Genomic DNA, 17318 nt, shown 5'->3' on the forward strand with positions numbered 1-17318 from the left:
GGTCATTAGCAGGGTGAGAGTGTTGGACAGCTGAAGATGCTGTCCCAACAAATTCAAAACCTTCCCATTTAATAACTCATAGTTCTCTTCTTGAGTAGAGTAAAAAACAAAACAATTATCAAACATGAAAAACGTTTTAAAAGACTTTATTAAATATATCATACCAGATTTTAAAGAGCAGTTTGGTACTTTTGTAAAGTAGATAAACATTTTAATAGGTCCCTGACTTCAGAATATACTAACGGGGATGTATCAGTGACCAAAATAGATAAGGTCTGGGCCCTTGGTGACTTACATTCTAGTGGGCAGTAGACAGACTGAATAGAGTTCTGACCTTCACCTGCTTCCTTCTGTTTCTGCGGCTCTCTATGCAGTTATGTATTCAACAGCTATTTACTGAGTGCCTACAATGTGCTAGACACTTTTGTGATGTCCCTGGACCAAAACTCTGTTACCACTGTTTACTACCTATGGTCAGTGGATGAGATGCCTTGTTAGAAGAATTGGGGCGGGAGAGTTATTAAAGGCAGATTAAGAACAATAGTCATGATAGAAGACGTCTTACTTGGTTTTCTTTTCTAAACTTTCAGAATGTATTTAGACACCTAATTTAATGATTAAAACTTATTGACAAAAGATAACTGTCAGATTGGAAAGCATTTTGGATGGAAAGATATTTTTGGTAAAGTTTTTTTTTTGAGAGAGAGTCTCACTCTTTCACCCAGGCTGGAGTGCAGTGACGTGATCATGGCTCACTGCAGGCTTGACCTCCCAGGCTCAAGTGATCCTCCCACCTCAGCCTTCCAAGTAGCTGAGACTACAGGTGTGCACCACCATGCCCAGCTTATTTATTTATTTATTTAGTAAGTAACTAAGTAGAGACAAGGTCTCACTGTGTTGCCCAGGCCAGTCTCGAACTCCTGGGCTCAAGCCATCCTCCCACCTCAGCCTCTCAAAAGTGCTGGGATTACAGGCATGAGCTACTGCACCCAGCAACTTTAAAAAATTGAAATATAACCTGCAGTAAAGTTTATAAATATTAAGTGAATAACTTGATGGATGTTTACGAAGTTAACACATCTGTGTTACCATATCATGCCCCCTTTTAGCTACCACTACACCTAGCCCAATAAAGGTACTAACTATTCTGACTTCTATCACCACTGATTGGTTTGCCTTTTTTAAAAAAATTACTGGAACCATACAGTATATACTCTTTGATGCCTGATAGCTTTTTTCTCACCTCAACAAAACATCAATGAGAGCCATCCAGATGTTGCTAGTAGTAGCAGCTTATTCTTTTTTATTGCAGTATGATATTCCATTATATAGATATGTCATGATTCTTGTTATATTTTGGTGGTGATTTTAATGGTTTTTGGTTTGGTACCATTATGAATAATACTACTATGAATATTTTACATGTTTCTTGTGCACATATATATGCATTTCTGTAGGTGTAAGCCTAGTTGTGGATTTTCTAGGTCATGGAGCTGGTTTATGCTCATCTTTGGTAGATACTGCTAAACAGTTTTCCACAGGGGTTGTAGAAGTATTCAGTTCAGCAGTGTATGAGAGTTCTAGCTCCTCTGCATCCTTGCTAACACTAGGTATCATCAGCATCACTCTTTGTCTTTTTGGAGGACTGAGGGGACATGCTGGTGGGCATGTAGGGATATTTTATTGTTCTTTGCACTTGCTAGCTCCCTCGTGACTAAGGATGTTGAGCGTCTTTGTGTGTTCATGTGTGTGTGTGTGTGTCAGTCATTTAGATATCCCTTTTTGGGAGGTACCTGTCTGCTCCTTTGTTCGTTTTCTATAAATGTTCTGTTTTTTGCTTTGTAGTTGTTTCATGGGAGAGGGTAAATCTGGTTCTTCCACTTTACCTTGACTAGAAGCAGAAGTATCTACACTGAATTTTGAATGTTAACCTAATCTCATGTTCCTGGGGTAAATATAACTTGTTGTGATGTATTTTCCTTGTTATATATTATAGCATCCAGTTTATTAATATTTTGTTAGGATTTTTGCATTTACTTTCATGAGTAAAATTGGCTTGCATTTTTCTTCTCTGATAATGTCAGTCTTTAGTATCAAGAATATTTTGGCCTCATGTCATGAGTTGGTACTAGAAGAGTTTTTGTGGGGCTGTTGTTAATTATTTCTTTTCTTTTCTTTTTTCTTTTTGAGATGGAGTTTCACTCTTTCACCCAGGCTGGAGTACAGTGGTGCGATCTTGGCTCACCACAACCTCCGCCTTCCTGTTTCAAGTGATTCTCCTGCCTCAGCCTCCCAAATAGCTGGGATTACAGGTGCCCACCACCACGCCTGGCTAATTTTTGTATTTTTAGTAGAGACGGGGTTTCACCATGTTGGCCAGGCTGGTCTTGAACTCCTGACCTCATGATCCACCCGCCTTGGCCTCCCAAAGTGCTGGGATTAGAGGTGTGAGCCACCGCGCCTGGCTAGGGCTGGTGTTATTTCTTAAATGTTTGCTGGAGTGATTTAGTTCTGGAGTTTTCATTGTGAGAAGGTTATTATAGATTTCATTCACTTCTTTAATAGATAATGGGTGTCTTAGTCCATTTGTGTTGCTGTAAAGGAGTATCTAAGGCTGGTAATTTATTTAAAAAAAGAGATTTATTTGGCTTTGTGGTTCTGCAGACTGTACAAGAAGCATGGTACTGACATCTGCATCTGGTGAGGGCCTTATGATGCTTCTACTAATGGCGGAAGGGGAAAGGGGAGCCAGTATATATTGATACCTCATGTGAGAGAGCAAATGGGGAGGCAGGGGTGGCAGATGACAGGCTCTTTTTATACCAATCAGCTCTAGTGGGAACTAATAGAGTGAGAACTCACTCACCCCCAACACCCAACCCAAGAGCATTAATCTGCTCTTGAGGGATCCGTCCCAGAATCCAGACACCTCCCATTAGGCCCCACCTACAACACTGGGATCAAATTTCAACATGAGATTTTTGGGAGGACAAACATCTAAACTATCTAAACTACATCAGTGGGCTATTCATATTTTCTGTTGTTTTCTTAGGTTCATTTTCTTTAATCGCCTTTTTTTAAGGAATCTGCTCATTTTGGCAAATTTTTACAATTTATTAGCATAATAACATCATATCTTTTTTATATATATAGGGTCTATACTCGCTCTATTTTTCCAATCCAGAAATTCGTTACCTGCCCCCGTTAATCGTGTTGTGAGGCTGTTAGCAATTCCATTAGTCTTTTTTTTAAAAAAACAACTTTGTCTTTGTTGACCTTCTTTATTGTATGTTTTTCTCTAAATTAATTTCTGGTCTTAGTATTTTGTCCTTCCTTTTATTTTCTTTGTACTTTTGTGGATTTTCTTTCCTAGCTTCTGAAGATGGTTGCTTTGATGGTTTGTAGTTTAGTTTTGTTTTTTTATGATGTCTACTATCAAGGCTATCAGCTTTCCTCTGTGTCCTGCTATAGCTACATCCCACAAACTTATTTTATTTTTAAATGCATGACCAGAACACAACCACAAACTGTAATATGTCATGTTCCCTTTATCATTTAGTTTAAAATATTGTCTAATTTCTGTTTTAATGTGGTGTGTGATGAAGTATATTGCTTAATATTCAAACATTTGTAGGTTTTTGTTTTTGTTTTTTGGTTTTTGGTTTTTTTGTGTGTGTGTAAGACAGGGTCTTGCTCTGTTACCCAGGCTGGATTGCAGTAAAGTGGCCATAACTCTATGTAGCCTGGAACTCCTGAGCTCAAGTGATTATCCCACCTCAGCTTCCTAAGTAGCTGAGACTATAGGCTAATTATCTTTTTTTTTTTTCCTGGTTGATTTCTAGTTTAACCCTCTATCAGAGAACATTCTATGCATGATTTATGTCCTTTAAATTTTATTGACGCTTGTTTTGTGGTCCAACATTTAATTAATGTTGATAAATGTTCCATGAACAATTGAAGAGGGTGTATGTGTATTACATATATATATACACACACACACATACACGTATGTATATTACATATATATATTTTAGGCTTTACTTTGAAATAAAATCTTGTCAGAATACTGTCATTTTCATATAATTTGGTAGAAGTTATTATGTGAAGGAAAAAATGACAAAATTGTGGTATAAAAAATGATGGGAGTGAGAACATAAGAAAATTGGGCAGATTTCATGATACCCATTATATTGAGTATGATTAGTGATCAGAAACATTTTGTGTGGCTCAGATTAAAGATTAAACTGAAAAAATTGGGCAATATTTGGGGAATGATTGCTACATATCACTTTTAAAAGTTAAAAAGTTAAATCTCTTAATACCTATTCAGTTTCAACTGTCTTTGGCAAGAATACTTTATAAACAATGTGCTGGTTAATTGATATTGTATCACATCAAAAGGCTCATGGTATATGGTTTTTCTACCTTCAGAGATGCCTAGATTGATCGGTTAGTTTAGGTGGTGAGATTACAAGATTCTCTGTTAACCTCTCACTCATTAATGATCTTTCCAGAATCAGGGTTTGTTTGTTTTTTGTTTTTTTTTTTTTGAGAGACAGAGTCTCGCTCTGTCACCCAGGCTGGAGTGCAGTGGTGCAATCTTGTGGCTTACTGCAGCCTCCGCCTCCCAGGTTCAAGTGATTCTCCTGCCTTAGCCTCCCGAGTAGCGAGGACTATAGACGCGTGCCACCACATCTGGCTAATTTTTGTATTTATAGTAGAGATGGGGTTTCACCATGTTGGCCAGGCTGGTCTTGAATTTCTGACCTTGTGATCTGCCCGCCTCGGCCTCCCAAAGTGCTGAGATTGCAGGCGTGAGCCACCTACCTGGCCCAGAATCATTTATTTGGAGACTGTAATATGGAGTTTGGGGACTTTTTTTTTTTTTTTTTTGAGACAGGGTCTTGCTCTGTCACCCAGGCTGGAGTGCAGTGGCACAATCTCAGCTCACTGCAACCTCTGCCTCCTGAGTAGCTGGGATTACAGGCGCCCACCACCACACCCAGCTAATTTTTGTATTTTTAGTAGAGACGGGATTTCACCATCTTGGCCAGGCTGGTCTCGAACTCCTGACCTCAGATGATCCGCCCACTTCAGCCTCCCAAAGTGCTAGAATTACAGGCGTGAGCTACCGTGCTGGCCGGACTTCTTGCTTTTTAGCAGAATAAAATGTTTGAGGCTTATGTTACACAGTACCCATCCCGACTTGGAGTCCTTTTTTTCTCCTCCAAGAAGTCCTGGTTCCTTTTAATGGGAAATGATATTTAGAGACCACAATCTAGACTCAGGGATACTTTTTGCGGTTGGGCTGTCACTGTCCCTGTGCTTTTTTGGTGGGTAGTGTTATGAAAGACATATTTTTGAAAAGAAAAAGATCATCAGTTTACATTGACATTTCAGATTCAGATTGCGGATAGCATACTTAGTTTCTTTGTTTACATTTGTATCTCTGTTCCTTTACACTGAAAGCCTCAGTTCCAGCAACAGTAATTCAGCTGTATATTTGCTTTATCCCAATACAGGGTATTCCTATCCTAATGTGCATTAATAATAAGAGGAAGTGATTTATTTTAAATAGTAGTATTTTCATCATACCAGTGTTACTGCTCACACTAAGACTACTGAATGGCATTTACGACTTTTTGCTGCTCTTTATTTCTCATTATACTACATTTCTAGTAAGGATGTACAGACAAAATATCATATTCCAAAGTCACTTAAAATAATCCCCTGGGCTGGGTGTGGTGGCTGACACCTGTAATCCCAGCACTTTGGGAGGCCAAGATGGGCAGATTGCTTGAGCTCACAAGTTCAAGACCAGCCTGCCCAACATGGCAAAATTCCTTTTCTATAAAAATTAGCCGGGCGTGGTGGTGCTTGCCTGTAGTCCTAGCTACTCAGGAGGCTGAGGTGGGAAGATGGCTTGAGCCTAGGAGGTAGAAGTTTCAGTGAACTGAGATCACGCCACGCCACTGCACTCCAGCCTGGGTGATAGAGCCAGACGTTGTCTTAAAAAAAAAAAAAAAAAGAAAAGAAAAAGAAAAAAAGGGCTGGGCTTGGTGGTCCACGCCTGTAATCCCAGCACTTTGGGAGGCCGAGGTGGGTGGATCACAGGTCAGGAGTTCGAGACCAGCCTGGCCAGTATTAGTGACACCCTGTCTCTACTAAAAATACAAACAAAATTAGCTGGGCGTGATGATGGGTGCCTGTAGTCTCAGCTATTTGGGAGGCTGAGGCAGGAGAATCGCTTGAACCCAGGAGGCAGAAGTTGCAGTGAGCTGAGATCACGCCACTGCACTTCAGCCTGGGCGACAGAGCGAGACTCCATCTAAAATAATAATAATAATAATAATCCTTTGTGTAGTTATGCACAACTTGATACACAGTTCATTTGTTTCAGTTTAATTTTTAGGGATTGCATTTCTATAATAACTTTAATTTTTTGAAAATGTAGAACATGTACATTATTATAAATTCAGAACTATGTAACTGGAGATATTCAGAGAATTTTGACTTTCATTCCTTCTCTCTCTAGGTAACTATGTCTTTCTTTTCTCTTATAAGTAGCCATTTTTATTGGTTTTTGGTTATTCTTGAATGTTGCTTGTTTGTTTTGTGTGTTTTGTTTGTTTGTTTGTTTTTGTTTTTTTTTTTGAGACAGAGTATCACTCTGTTGCCCAGGCTGGAGTGCAGTGGCACGGTCTTGGCTCACAGCAACCTCCACCCCCCTGAGTTCAAGCAGTTCTTCTGCCTCAGCCTCCCAGGTGGCTGGGATTACAGGCGCCTGCCACCGCGCGCCCAGCTAATTTTTGTATTTTTAGTAGAGACGGGGTTTCACTATGTTGGCCAGGCTGGTCTCGAACTCCTGAGCTCATGTTCCACCTGCCTTGGCCTGCCAAAGTACTGCGATTACAGGCGTGAACCACCACGCCTGGCTCGTTTTGTTTTTTATAAATAAAAGTAAAATCTGTTTATAAATTTGTATTTCCTCCTCTTCTCACACAAAAGTAAGCATATTATAAGTATTGTTCTACACCTTGCTTTTGACATTTAATCTTGGAGATCATTTTATGTGTGAACATAGTGATTATCCTCAGTTCTTGCTACAATGCATGGTATTTCGTTGTGTATACCAGCTTTTATTCAACCAGTGCCCTATTGATGGGCATTTTCTTTTTTTTTTTTTTTTGAAACAGGCTCGTGCTGTCACTCAGGCTGTAGTGCAGTGGCGCGATCTCAGCTCACTGCAACCTCAGCCTCCCGAGTAGCTGGGATTACAGGCGTGCACTACCACACCTGGCTAATTTTTGCATTTTTAGTAGAGACAGGGTTTCACCATGTTGGCCAGGCTGCTCTCGAACACCTGACCTCAGGTGACCTCAGATGATCCGCCCACCTCAGCCTTCCAAAGTGTTGGGATTACAGGCATGAGCCACTGCACCTGGCCCCTCCCTTTTTTTTTTCAGACAAGGTCTCACTTTGTTACCCAGGCTAGAGTGCAATGGCACAATCACGGCTCACTGCAACCTCCGGCTCTTGGATTCAAACAATCTTCCTGCCTCAGCCCCTCAAGTACATAGGACTAGAGGCATGCACTACTATGCCTGGCTAATTTTTGTATTTTTCATAGTGATGGAGTTTCACCGTGTTGCCCAGGCTGGTCTCGAACTCCTAACCTCAAGTGATCTGCCTGCCTCAACCTCCCAAATTGCTGGGATTACAGGTGTGAGCCACTGCTCCCAGCCTTCATAGGCATTTTCTTTGTTTCTGGGTCTTTTGCCATTTTAAATACTCCAATGAATAGCTAGCTCTATAGAAAAGTAATTTAGTATTTTTTTTAGCATATTTTGGGCTAGATTTCTAGACACAGGATTGCTATGTTAAGTAAATGCAAGTGTAATTTTCCCTTCGTGTATTGTGAGACTTGGATTTTTGCCAGTTGATAACTGAGAGTAGTTTCTTCATATAGTTTTATTTTACATTTCTCATAGTTTGAATTGGGCGTATTTCCATATTCCTAAAGGCCATTTTCTTTTCTTTCATGACTGTTCACATATTTTCCCATATTTTATCAGGTTGTCAGGTTTTTTTCCTGAAACCCAACATTATACATTAAAGATCGTTACTGCAATAGACTATCAACCAATTTTTACTTTAGGTGATTTGAAGAGTATCTTGTCAGTGGCAAAAACAAATGGAGAGGGAGACTTTTAATTTCTGAACTACCATGGAAAGACAGGCTTTCTGTTCATGGTAGTGGTAATTTTTATATGCTTTTAAGAACTATACTCTTAGTGATACTATTAAATTGTCCTCAGAAGTTAACAATCACAGCTGGGCACAGTGGCTCACGCCTGTAATCCCAGCCACTTTGGGAGGCCAAGGTGGGTGGATCACCTGAGGTCAGGAGTTCGAGACCAGCCTGGCCAACATGGTGAAACCCTATATCTACCAAAAATATAAAACAATTATCCAGGCATGGTGGCGTGCACCTGTAGTCCCAGCTACTCAGGAGGCTGAGGCGGGAGAATCTCTTGAACCTGGGAGGTGGAGGCTACAGTCAGCTGAGATTGAGCCACTGCACTCCAGCCTGTGCAACAGAGTGAGACTCCGTCTTAAAAAGAAGAAGAAGTTAACAATCGCATTTAGGCATTACTTTTCAGTTAATTTGGGGGGCATAGTATTCAGGCAGAAAACCATGGAGTTAAATAATCCTGCTTAATTCTGTTTCTAATACTATTTGAGTACTTTTGAAAAGTAAGACTATAAGCTTCAGATTTTGAATATTAGCATACTACCTCTGCAATATCTGGTGCACTGTAAGTTTTGAGAGATAGTCATATCACTTGGTTATTCTCCAGCTCTGGGGTATCCGAAAAATTGTCTGCCTTGTGCTGGAGACTAAGGTGATACGAGTCAGTGAGTTAGAGTTGGGTCCTCACCCCGCCAAAAAAAGTCAGTGAGTTAATAGCCTGGAAGACTTAAAAAAATAAGGTGTTGCCTACCACTTTCTTTTATACATTGCATTACTGATACATGAACAGATTTTCTTTTAAAAATACAGCTTTGTAATGAAATCCTAAAACAAGTGTCTTTTCTGACAATTCGTCATTTTTCATGTGATTTCCAATTTAAAAATCAGGTATTCTATTTTTCTAGAAGAACCTAACAAGACATGTGAGAGCAGTAACGCTAGTGCTACCACTACCTCCATCCAGCCTAATCTGGAAAACAGTAACAGCAGCAGTGAACTAAATTCTTCCCAGAGTGAATCTGCTAAGGCAGCTGATGATCTTGAAAATGGAGAAAGAGAATCTCATACACCTGTCTCTATTCAGGAAGAGATAGGTAAGAATATACTTCATCCATTCCATTAAAGGGAGGTTTTTTCTTTTTTTTTTTTCCTTTTTGTGTGTGTGTGTGTGTGTGTGTGGTTTTTTGTTTTTGTTTTTGTTTTTAGTTTTTTAGTTTTTTTTTTAGTTTTTAATTTTTTAAATGAAAGTTTGGTGGGGGGTGGAATTTAGATGTTCTTTTCCTTTATTTTTCATTTTTTTTTTAAACACAGATAGCACTTGCACTCAATGTTTTTGTTTTAAAAATCTACAAAAGCACACAGAGCGGGGAAGAAAGATCCTTTTCATACTCCCCTCCCCAAAGGTAACCACCATCCATCAACAGTTTGGTGTATAACATTTTAGATCTTTCTCTCTGCAGTTACATTTATGTATGTATGTTTACAAAGTTTTTGGAGGGCTTTGGGTGATTTTTTAGTTTTGGGGGTTTTTGAAATATAAACAGGATCATTCTGCATGTGTTGTTCTGCATCCTGCTTTTTTTACTCAGTGATACATTGAGAGAATCTTTTTGTGTTATGAATTGAATTCATTTTTTTTTAAAACTGCTGCATGGTACTCCAGAGTATGGATGAACCATAATTCATCTACTATTTCTCTATTAATGGACATTTTTGTTGTTAACAGTTTTTCATTATTACAAATAGTGGTGCTTTTGAACATCCTTAACATATATCTTTGTGTACTTGTGCAGGTATTTCTGGCAGTATAGAAACAGTAAGTGGACTTGCTGGTCAAATGGTAGCTACATTTAAAAACAGTGATGGCTACTGCTTAATTGTATATCAAAAGAGATTTATACCAGTAACTTTCATACATTTTTGTTTCCTTATTCTCTCACTTAAATTCAACAACATCATTCCTCTTAACATTTTTGCCAATGGTGAAAAGTATTTCGTATACAAATTTACATATTCTTACTCACGTGGTTAAGTTTCTTACATGTATTTGTTGAACTTCCTGTGAATTGCTTATTCATATCTTTTTCTCACTTTTTCCTAATGAGTTTTGTTATTTTTCTTTAATGAATTTTAGGAATGCTTTATGTGTTATGGCTATTAATCTTCAATTTTACATATATTTGCATAGTAATTGCCTACTTTTAGCTCTTTGTTGTCATACAGAAATTTTTACATTTTTATATAGTTAAATTTATCAATCTTTATCTTTAGAGTTTCTCTAGATTTTGTGTTTTATTGAGGAGGGTTATCCCCATCCCAAGAATATACATATGTTTTACAGTAATTCTTCATAATACTTCTATAACTTTGTTTTCAACCTATCTAAAGTAATAATTTTCATTTGATATGAATTGGAAATCTGTTTTAATTAGGACATTTTCTTTTTTTTTTGAGACGGAGTCTCGCTGTGTCCCCCAGGTTGGAGTGCAGTGGCACGATCTCAGCTCACTGCAAGCTCCGCCTCCCAGGTTCACGCCATTCTCCTGCCTCAGCCTCCCGAGTAGCTGGGACTACAGGCGCCCGCCAACACGCCCGGCTAATTTTTTGTATTTTTAGTAGAAACGGGGTTTCACCGTGTTAGCCAAGATGGTCTCGATCTCCTGACCTCGTGATCCGCCCGTCTTGGCCTCCCAAAGTGCTAGGATTACAGGCGTGAGCCACCGCGCCCGGCGGGACTTTTTCAATTGCAAGTTGCAAACCAACTTAAACTAGCTTAAGTGAAGAGAGAATTTAATTAGCTCACGTAGTTGGAAAGTCTGAGCCATCATCAGGTATAACCGGACCCTCAGGTATCAAACTCTTTGTTTTCCTCTCTCACCTTTTAGGTCTACATATATTTATGTGTGTTAACCTCATTCTCTCCCAATACAGACAGGCTATTCCCATGTGGCAGGGAAGATGGCACCATCAATTTGAATTTATATGTTTCCAAGGTCTGTGACCCAAAGGCAAGGCCCCTACTTCTGCTCCAAATCAAAAGCCCTTGAGGAAGGAATTTGAGTGGCTTATCTTGGATCATATTGTTTCTAACCCTATGGCCAGGGCAGGCAAGGTACTACGATTGATGCCTCCAGCAAAAGTGTATGACTAGAGTTGGGTAGGAATGGTTTTCTAAGGAAAGAGGGACGCTGCAAATATTATAGCATAGTAAATATCTACACTTCCATCCTTTGGTAGCTCAGCATGTGTGTGTACTCACATTTGTTCCCATACATACAATTCAAAAATGGTTCTGCCTAATATAATGCAAAGATTTCACCCACAACTTAAAACTTTTTCAAAAACCTCTTTCCCACAGTTACATCCTATAGTTGTATCTAGACCTAAATCTAGTATTTCTCTGTGTGTATGTTAATTTCAGTAGATCTGGGCCGGGCTCAGTGGCTCACGCCTGTAATCCCAGCACTTTGGGAGGCCAAGGCGGGTGGATCACGAGGTCAGGAGTTCGAGACCAGTCTGGCCAACATAGTGAAACCCCATCTCTACTAAAAATACAAAAAATATTAGCCGGGCATGGTGGTGTGTGCCTGTAATCCCAGCTACTCGGGAGGCTGAGGCAGGAGAATTGCATGAACCCAGGAGGCAGAGGTTGCAGTGAGCTGAGATCGCACCACTGCACTCCAGTCTGGGTGACAGAACGAGACTCCGTCTCAAAAAAAAAAAAAAAAAAAAAATTAAATTCTAGTAGATCTCGAGGTGACTTATCTTGATCTCACAATCCATGAGCCACATTATGAATTTAACTGCCTATGACACTCATAAACATAGTAGAGGGTGTTCTTTAATAAATCTGGATGCCATTGGTTTTCTGGGAGAATGGCTGTGTTTGAGAGGTGAGAAGCATATAAGAAGATTCCCCTTCTGGAGGCCATTCTGTTTTAGCTGCCTAGTTCCTGCTGTCTATTACTGGGGTTGGGTTACTGGGGACTTCTATAGGATTAAAAAATCATATAACCCTATTTGGCAGGTTTGGGGTTTTTTCTGACAGTAGCACTCACTTGTAGATTCCTAGGTTCCCAGCTAGTACTTAATGCCCAGTAACTTGCTTTAGGATCCATGAAGGTGAACACCCTCCACTTCCTCAGTTTATCTGTTTAGTAGGCCAGTAGTCCTAGTCCTCAGGTGAAGAGTTTGTGTAGGCTTATGCCTGCTGGTATCATTAAACAATGAGCTGCAGAGGCTGATGTAGATCTGTAGCCTGCTGCCAGGCTGCATCACAAGGATCCACTGCTTTATAATAGGAGGAATATGGCCTTTGGGCAGAGGGTGTTCAGTAAAGACCTCTACCCTCAGTTTAGTTCTTTTTCTCCATTCCTTTAAGTCTTACCCCTGTGGTAATTTTCTCCTCCTTTCCCTTATTTGCACTCAATTTAGCAAGTGATAAAGGATTGACTCTGAGTAGTTTTGGATTGTTGGCTCTGAATTAGGAAGCTTTTTAAAAGCACTGTGTCATTGTCTTTCTCTTTTCAGGAAATCTGACCCAGACCAAATGATGTCTAAAAAGTATCTATTACAGGACTTTATAGATGGTCCCAAGAACTAACCACCATAGTTCAACATGTTGGCATAAAACTCCATGATCTCGAGGCCAGGCGCAGTGGCTCACGCCTGTAATCCCATCACTTTGGGAGGCTGAGGCGGGTGGATCACCTGAGGTCAGGGGTTCAAGACCAGCCTGACCAACGTGGTGAAACCCCGTCTCTACTAGAAATACAAAAATTAGCTGGGCATGGTGGCGGGCGCCTGTAATCCCAGCTACTTGGGAGGCTGAGGCAGGAGAATCGCTCAAACCCAGGAGGCAGAGATTGCAGTGAGCTGAGATCGCACCACTGCACTCCAGCCTGGGTGACAAGAGTGAAACTCCATCTCAAAAAAAAAAAAAAAAACCTCCATGATCTGAGACCCAAGAGAAAATTGATAATCTGACCAACTGCTTTGTTACCACACATCCAAAGTGACTTGCTTTCCAGCCTGGGGTGGCAAGATGCTCAGCACCCTCTCTCCATTTTGACTTATTATTTAAGGAGGGCAAAGAGGTGTGTTCTTTCTGTTTAAAACAAAAATCTGTGGAATGTGAGATAATTTTAATTACCATACTTTAAAAATCAGGGCTGGAAATTTGTAGAAATTTCTAGACCTACTTTTGAATTGTATTTTCTTTATTTCCAAAACTGTAGTAGTGTGATATTTTGGAGTCAAAATCTTAAAATATGCTACCGGATTATTTAGAATTTACTGATTTTGATAGAAATACATCAAACTTGCTTAAAAAGGGAATTTTATTGACATACACTATTGAGAAGTCCAGTGTTGGTGACAGCCTCAGGTGCATTGTTGGATCTAGGGAGCCAAATGAGGTTATCGAGGCTACTTCTGGTTTTGCTGTTTGATATTTTTCTGTTTATTTTTTCTCTGTGATGGGCTTATTGTTTGCTGTTATCAACAGTTTTCTCCATGTTGTGGGAATAAAAGTGGCCAACTTCTGATTTATACCCTTCCTCCTCATTAGTACAAAAAGCAAAGACCCCTTCTCCATCTCTGGATTTTAAAAACTGGAAAAGGGTGCTGAGAGGATTGAGCCAAAGAGCCAGTCCTGGGACAGTCACTGTGGCCAGCTAGTGGTGTGCTTTGTCTGGCCACGCTGGGTCCTGCTGCTCACTCCAAAGGGGCAACATACTTGATTTGCAGCCCTGGCAGAATCATATGATTAAAGTGTGGGAGGGCGGTGGTGAGGGAAGGGAAGTATCTCCCCAAAGGAAAGAAGGGGTATGGAACAGGTAAAATTAACAGATGTTTACAAAATTGTCTTAATTATTTTCCCCAAAATGCATAGCCAGTTTTCCCGATCCTAGTTTGTCTCTATTTACTTAAAATGCCATCTTTATTATATATAATATAGTAAATTATCTGTCTTTTCATTTGCCAGTGCCACAGTGTCTTCATTTTTTAAAGCTTTAAATTAAAAAGGAAAAATCAGAACTTATTCAACTGTCTGGTCAATGGAAATTTAACAGTGATGCAGTAGTTTTAGAATGTATACAAATTTTTCCAGCCTGGGCAATATGGCAAAACCCCATCTCTGCAGAAAATACAAAAAAATTAGCCAGGTATGGTGGTGCATGCCTGTGATTCCAGCTACTTGGAAGGCTGAGATGGGAGAATCACTTGAGCCTGGGGGGTTGAGGCTGAGGTGAACTGAGATTGTGCCACTGCACTCCAGCCTGAGCAACAGAATGAGACCCTGTCTCAAAAAAAAGAAAAAAAAAATTCAGCCAAAGTGAGATTGATCAGTATATAAAGCAGAAATTGCTCCTGTGCAGTTTAGAAATTGCTCCTGTGTCTTTAAAAATTTACTAGGAAAATGTTGAGAGGTCTTTATTAGGTTATAAAAAACTAATTTAGTTGATTTTTTTATATTGATAAGCATACACAGTTAATTATCTAAATTCCCTAGTGGAAAATTCATGACATTTATGTTTATAAGCTCAAAACTATTTGGTATTTAAACAATTTCAGTGGAAATCTTTCAAAAACTTACACCTTTTTATACAGATATTTTTATTGAATATATAAAGCAATGCTTTGTTAGTTTGCTTTTTGAGTTATTATTATGTTTGTTACTTGTAAGTTTGTAGCAGCTCTTCCTGTTTTCAAACAGATGAGCTTTTAAACAGATAACCTAGCATTTTTGAATTTTTTGTGGAATAATAGATGACTCACAGTAAAGTTACAACATATTTTCTTTTAAGTAAAACCTCAAGGAATAATGATACTTGCTTTGCCATTCAAGGGCCTTTTTTTATCTGTTTACTTTGTGGATCTTACACATACACCAGATACCTGTTTTGGTGAAATAAGGTGGTTATAATTATTTACTTATTGTCAGCAATTGCTTTGTGGCCTATTCATTTGACAGTAGGTGATTTCAAATCGGAGAAGTCCAACGGGGAGCTAAGCGAATCTCCTGGAGCTGGAAAAGGAGCATCTGGCTCAACTCGAATCATCACCAGATTGCGGAATCCAGATAGCAAACTTAGTCAGCTGAAGAGCCAGCAGGTGGCAGCCGCTGCACATGAAGCAAATAAATTATTTAAGGAGGGCAAAGAGGTGTGTTCTTTCTGTTTAAAACAAAAATCTGTGGAATGTGAGATAATTTTAATTACCACACCTTAAAAATAGGGGCTGCAAATTTGTAGAAATTTGTAGACCTATTTTTGGATTATATTTTCTCTATTTCCGAAACTGTAGTGGTTAACCAGATTGAAAATATTAGGCTTTATAAGTATAGTTGTATACCCAAATTTCAGTCAAGGCATAAAAATGCTATAAATGGCTGATACACTTTCTTACTACATGATCAGTTTTATTCTGCATATAATTCCAAAGAATTAAAGCCTTCTTTACACATATGAGTAGGCTATTTTGGGTTTTATGGTTTATTAAAGAACTGTAGATGATTCACTGCTCAGATCTAGCTATGATCACTTCAGGTGAACCTGCAGCTAATTAGAGGATGAGGCTTACCCATTGATAGCAGAGTACTATAGATAGGACAGCATGGCATCCCAGCTCTGATCATGAACAATGGGATCAGAGCTAGGACTCGGTATCTCTGCGCTTCGGCTAGCCATGGTGACAGGACATGGCCCCAACTTTGTCTCCCATATTCGAGAATTATTTGCAGGGTAGATATGCAAGAATAAAGGACGTTCTTAACATCACAGCAGTTGCTTAAAAGCAGTGGCTTTCATACTTCTTTTTGACTCTGACCCTCAGTCACATACACATTTTTTCATAGCAGCCCAGTATACATATTCAAAAGCTTTCTGAAATACTGTTTTACCTTATTATGTGGGAAGCACTCTGATATTTTCTGTGCTAGCCTATTGCATTATATTTTATTTTTTAAAAAGCTGAATAAGGCCACTGTTTATTTCATAGTCCACTAAGAGTTGGGATCAACTGTCTGAAAATACTATTTTGAAGTATCCATGGGGTCTTACACTATAGCTGGAATGATAAAAGGACCCGAAAGGATGTTTTTAGGAATATGTTTTTTGGGGGATAGTACATGCAATGCCCTTCTTTTTCACTTAAGTATATGTTATAAACTTGAAAAAAATGGTAGGTGAGTAATTTATATGTATGGTTTCTTGGGTATATTTGAAGTATTAATACATGAAAGCAGTGAATAATAGTATCTGACATGTAATAGGTACTTAATATGTGTTAGTTTTCTTTCTGCAGGCATATCTTGGTGGTTTAATTGTAAACAATTAGCTTTAGCTTTTAACTTAGCTTTTAGACTTCAAAAGTTCTATCGTAAGATTTATCTTACTTTGAATGATTAATTTTAATTATTGAAAGACAGTTGATTAGATGAAATTTACATCTTTGATTGACATAAATAATGCAGTCTTTTACTTTTTTTGGTCAGGTACTGGTAGTTAACTCTCAAGGAGAAATTTCACGGTTGAGCACCAAAAAGGAAGTGATCATGAAAGGAAATATCAACAATTATTTTAAATTGGGTCAAGAAGGGAAGTATCGCGTCTACCACAATCAATACTCCACCAATTCATTTGCTTTGAATAAGCACCAGCACAGAGAAGATCATGATAAGAGAAGGCATCTTGCACATAAATTCTGTCTGACGCCAGCAGGAGAGTTCAAATGGAACGGTTCTGTCCATGGGTCCAAAGTTCTTACCATATCTACTCTGAGACTGACTATCACCCAATTAGAAAACAACATCCCTTCATCCTTCCTTCATCCCAACTGGGCATCGCATAGGTAAAGGAAACTAAGGTTAATTTATTGCTGTAAATACACTAAATGTTTATAAAATGATTGTTCAAGATGTGCACTTGAAAACGTCGTTACCAATGAGTTGAATGAAGTCAGTGTGGTCAGCAGACAGGACGTTAGAGGCATGAGTGTACTTCTAACTTACTGAACCAACACCACTATTTGGAGGATTTCTAGGAGTCATACTCTTTATCCC

The 17318-nt window shown here is 39.1% G+C and overlaps 1 protein-coding gene across 31 annotated transcripts in view; it reads left to right on the forward strand.

The window, feature by feature from the left end:
- Window positions 1-17318, forward strand: part of BPTF (bromodomain PHD finger transcription factor) — a 157516-nt gene that overhangs the window by 50966 nt on the left and 89232 nt on the right. For 21 of the 31 annotated variants that reach the window (XM_063656485.1, XM_063656483.1, XM_063656488.1 and 18 more), the window contains 3 exons: window positions 9160-9348; window positions 15231-15421; window positions 16752-17107. In XM_063656485.1, coding sequence (XP_063512555.1) covers window positions 9160-9348; window positions 15231-15421; window positions 16752-17107 — 736 coding nt within the window. The remainder of the gene's footprint in view (window positions 1-9159; window positions 9349-15230; window positions 15422-16751; window positions 17108-17318) is intronic. The other 10 variants (XM_063656490.1, XM_063656495.1, XM_063656504.1 and 7 more) reach the window with 5 other exon arrangements.

Source organism: Pongo pygmaeus, chromosome 19 (genome assembly GCF_028885625.2).
Source record: "Pongo pygmaeus isolate AG05252 chromosome 19, NHGRI_mPonPyg2-v2.0_pri, whole genome shotgun sequence".
Lineage (NCBI taxonomy): Eukaryota > Metazoa > Chordata > Mammalia > Primates > Hominidae > Pongo > Pongo pygmaeus.